We start from the raw sequence: 3,962 nt of genomic DNA, 5'->3' as shown, positions 1-3,962 counted from the left end.
GGTAGGTGACAGCTCAAAATTCTTGTTTTCTTGTTTGTCGACGTTTTAATTAAATAAATATAATATATAAATAATTATAAGAATTATTTAAATATTATATTATATTTATGTGCATAGTTGACTTGTAATTTTTAGTCCGTTGCGTCGCGCGTTGAGAGTTGACTCTGGTCCCGGTTCCGGATTTTCGAACGTCCTTGCGTACAATTTAATATCTTGTACTTTGCGTTTTGAATCTTGCACTCTTGTAATTTCGAGACGTTTCTGATCAATAATAGGAACCTCTTTGATTGTATTTTGTACTTTTGAGCTTTTTGGTCGTTTGCGTCTTCAATTCGTCGAATCTGTCTTTTGTCTTCACCTTTTATTATTTAAACGAATATCACTTGTAAATAGGACAATTGCAACTAAAAGCTTGTCTTTCTTGAGGGATAATGCTATGAAATATATGTTCGTTTTTAGCATTATCAGGAGGTGTATGAAGGAATTTGTGGGATGCATTCGGGGTTTCGTACCGTTGTAGGAAAAATTATACGTTTGGGTTATTACTGGCCATCCATGTACCGTGACACCAACGACGTTATCAAGAATTGCATTTCTTGTCAACGCCATGCTTCACAAATTCATGCATCATCCCATGAGTTGATCCCTGTCTCATCAGCTTGGCCGTTTTACAAGTGGGCAAGTGATTTGGTTGGCCCGTTTCCTGATGGACGGCACCTTGTTGTGGCGGTTGACTTTTTTACAAAATGGGTGAAGGCTAAGCCCTTGAAAAGCATTACGGGCAGACAGATTGTTAATTTCATTTGGGAAGAGATAGTGTGTCGTTTCGTGGTACCGCATGAGATTGTCAGTGACAACGGGAAATAATTCGCACATCATCCGTTTCGAGCTTGGTGTGATGGGCTAAATATCAAACAAAGCTTTAGTTCTGTTGCTCACCCTCAAGCAAATGGACAGGTTGAAGTCACTAACAGGGACATTGTATCCGATATTAGAGCTAGGTTGGATACCGACCGTAAAGGTTGGGAAGACGAGTTGCCAATGGTTCTGTGAGCGTTCCGGACCACACCAAAATAAAGCAATCGCGAGACACCTTTTAGCCTTGTTTACGGTTCTGAGGCGGTCATCCCAGCAGAAATAACAGTTTCGACGCAACGCGTCACGGAATTCAATGAGGAAACGAATATGATACAACTGAAGGAAAACCTGAATTTGCTATAGGAACGCAGATTGTAAGACCCTGTTTCCATTTCAGTTGATCGGGATGCCGTCCAGGATTCAGGACGCCGTCCAGCAAAGAAGAGCTGGACGCCGTCCAATATTTGGGACGCCGTCCAGTTGGCCTGTCGGGCCAGCTGTGATATTTTAGATTTTAAAAAGGGGCAAATTGGTAATTTCATTGGGTGTCGATTTGGAGCCCTCAAAACTGATCTATTGGTCATTTGTGGATCACATTTCATCCACACAAACCCTCTCATCTTGTTCTAGTGAGAGAGAGAGAGAGAGAGTTTAGAGAGAGAGCTTGATTTGGAGAAGAAGGAGTCGGATTCTCACCAAAGCTCGGGTTCTAAAGTTGTTCATCTAGCTCCTAGCTACGTTGTGGTATTATTAGTAAGCTCAAACTCCGAATTTCATTTCTTAGATTTGATATTCAAGTTAGGGTTTTGAGCTAGTTTGTTGTGAAACCCTTTTAGATGATGAAGTGGATTCATGGTGACTAGTTATTCTTGTCACTTGGCGGGATTTGGGTTGGTTGACAATTTGGCCTTGATTAGGCTTTGATCTTAAGTGTAATCACTAGTATTTGGTGATTATTGAGGTGTTGGAAGCCTTTAGGGTTCATTTGGGTTGACTAATTTTGAAATGGGTCAAAATTAAGGTTTAGGTGTTAAAATGGGCAAGATTGGTATTTAACACTTATGAATGGGTTTAATTGGTGTATTAGGACCATTCTCACTTGTGTTAGTGATTATTGGTTAGTTTGGGCATGATTTGTGCTTGGAAGTGCATTTGGGTCGAAATTGCACTAGTTGTCAATTTGGGTTGATTGGTATATCCACCCTAATTGTGATGTTGTATTTGTGATAATGGAATAGGTACGCTCCATCAACGGGTTGCAGATTATTGTGTAGCATTCATCAAGGCGACAAGGTGAGTGTTAATATCCGATGTGCATATGTATGTGTAGGATGGGTGCGGGTCGGGTGAAGTGGTTCTCGGTTATAAAGCTCACTTCACATATAGGTGGATTTGATGGACTTGTGTATAGGTCCAATTGGCACGGTTGTGCGTTTTGGTTGACCACCTTTGGCGAGGTACACGCTTTGCGTGTACATTATCACACGTGGTTGTGATGTGAATGATATAACCCCAATGGCGAAGGGTATTGATGTTGAGAAGTGAGTCGCGTGTGGATGCGAATTTATGATGACGCGTGTAGTTTCGGTCATCTTATTGAATTGTGAAAGTGAATCTCGTGTAGTTCGGATTCACGATGACTCGTGTAGTTCGGTCATCTTATTGAGGTAGTGATCTCGTGTGGTTGTGGATTCACTAAGGCTAGTGTAGTTCGGCCAACCTCGATGTTTGTTGTGGTATTGAAGATAGTAGTCTCGTATGGATGCGGATTTACTAAGGCTCATGTAGTTCGGCCAATCTTCATGTTGGTAATTGGTAGTCGTTTCCGGTATTGGGTTAAGGGGTTAACCTTGGACGTTTATATATATATATATATATATATATATATATATATATATATATATATATATATATATATATATATATATATATATATATATATATATATTAATGTATTGTTGTGATGTAGCTAACCCTCCGGGTGTAGCTTATTGGCGTTGTTCACATCGTCGTTAGTGAACTTACTTTATTGTTGTTAGCTTGTTACTTAGTGATCGTACTGTATGCTTAGATTAGCTTGCCTTATATTTGGATGCTCCGATATGCGTTATTTATTTATTGTTGTGGCGTGTCCATTTTATGATATGTATGTAGTATATTCTCACTCACTAAGCGTTAGCTTACCCTCTCGTTGTCTACATTTTTATAGATTGCATGGATGCGGTGGCTCGGGTAAGCGTGGGACTAGTGGACTTGCGTAGTTTGCTTTAGAAGACTTTCTTTTGGATTCGATTAGGATTGGGTAGTGTATCCCCAATCACCATGCTCGGTCTATGTTTTGAATTAAACTAAATGGGTTGAAATGGTCACTTTGTAGTAAGATGGGTCGATGTGGGCCCGGTGTTGTAAAACTCGGTTTTATTTTGGAAAACTCTTAGGTTTAATTATTATAACATATTGTGAAAGTGTTTTGGTTTAAAACTGTCGGGAAGCGGGTTTACCGCTCGCGTGTGTTGAAAAACTAATCAGAATATTTTAGTACATTTGGACGCTGTCCCAGATGACTGGACGCCGTCTAGTCCTTCAGAGCTGGACGCCGTCCAGATAACTGGACGCCATCCAGATGTGTTGTCCCAGAAATTTTTATGGCACATTTTTGGAAGGATAACGGGTTAGGTTGTTACAAGTGGTATCAGAGCATGGTCTAAGGGATTTAGGTGACTTGAGATTGGTGCCTAGACTTAGACTTTTTGTGTGTGCTTATTTGTTGCGGGACTTGTAGGAGTACGGGTCGGAATGGGTTATAGTTAGTGCCTTATTTGTAGGTGGACTAACGTTTATATTAGTAATGCGGATATTATTAATATATTATTGTGTTGTGATAATAATTCTTGCGTGTGTGTTTATAACGCGTAGAATTTTGTTTGTGTTGTTTATATCATCGAGCGAGGCGGTCGTTGTACTAACGAGTTGATACGGCGTGTGTGCGTAATAAGGACTTGCAAACCTTATTACGGGTGCAAATCGTGTCTAGCAAGTGATGTACGACGAGTGTTTAGCAAGATGGGGTGGTGTTGTGTGCGTGGTTTTATACGTTCATGATC

The 3,962-nt window shown here is 40.3% G+C and overlaps 1 protein-coding gene across 1 annotated transcript; it reads left to right on the top strand.

Moving 5' to 3' along the window:
* The first annotated feature begins 555 nt into the window (after window positions 1–555).
* On the top strand, window positions 556–1,053 carry LOC139890048 (uncharacterized). Its single transcript, XM_071872955.1, has 2 exons — window positions 556–846; window positions 958–1,053. Exons 1-2 carry the CDS (start codon window positions 556–558, stop codon window positions 1,051–1,053), a joined length of 387 nt encoding a protein of 128 aa, XP_071729056.1.
* The last annotated feature ends 2,909 nt before the right edge of the window (window positions 1,054–3,962 follow it).

The sequence above is a fragment of the Rutidosis leptorrhynchoides genome, chromosome 2, assembly GCF_046630445.1.
Source record: "Rutidosis leptorrhynchoides isolate AG116_Rl617_1_P2 chromosome 2, CSIRO_AGI_Rlap_v1, whole genome shotgun sequence".
In the NCBI taxonomy this organism is placed as follows: Eukaryota; Viridiplantae; Streptophyta; class Magnoliopsida; order Asterales; family Asteraceae; genus Rutidosis; species Rutidosis leptorrhynchoides.
Note: the sequence above shows the minus strand (reverse complement) of the source record. Positions and strands in the feature narration are given on the sequence as shown.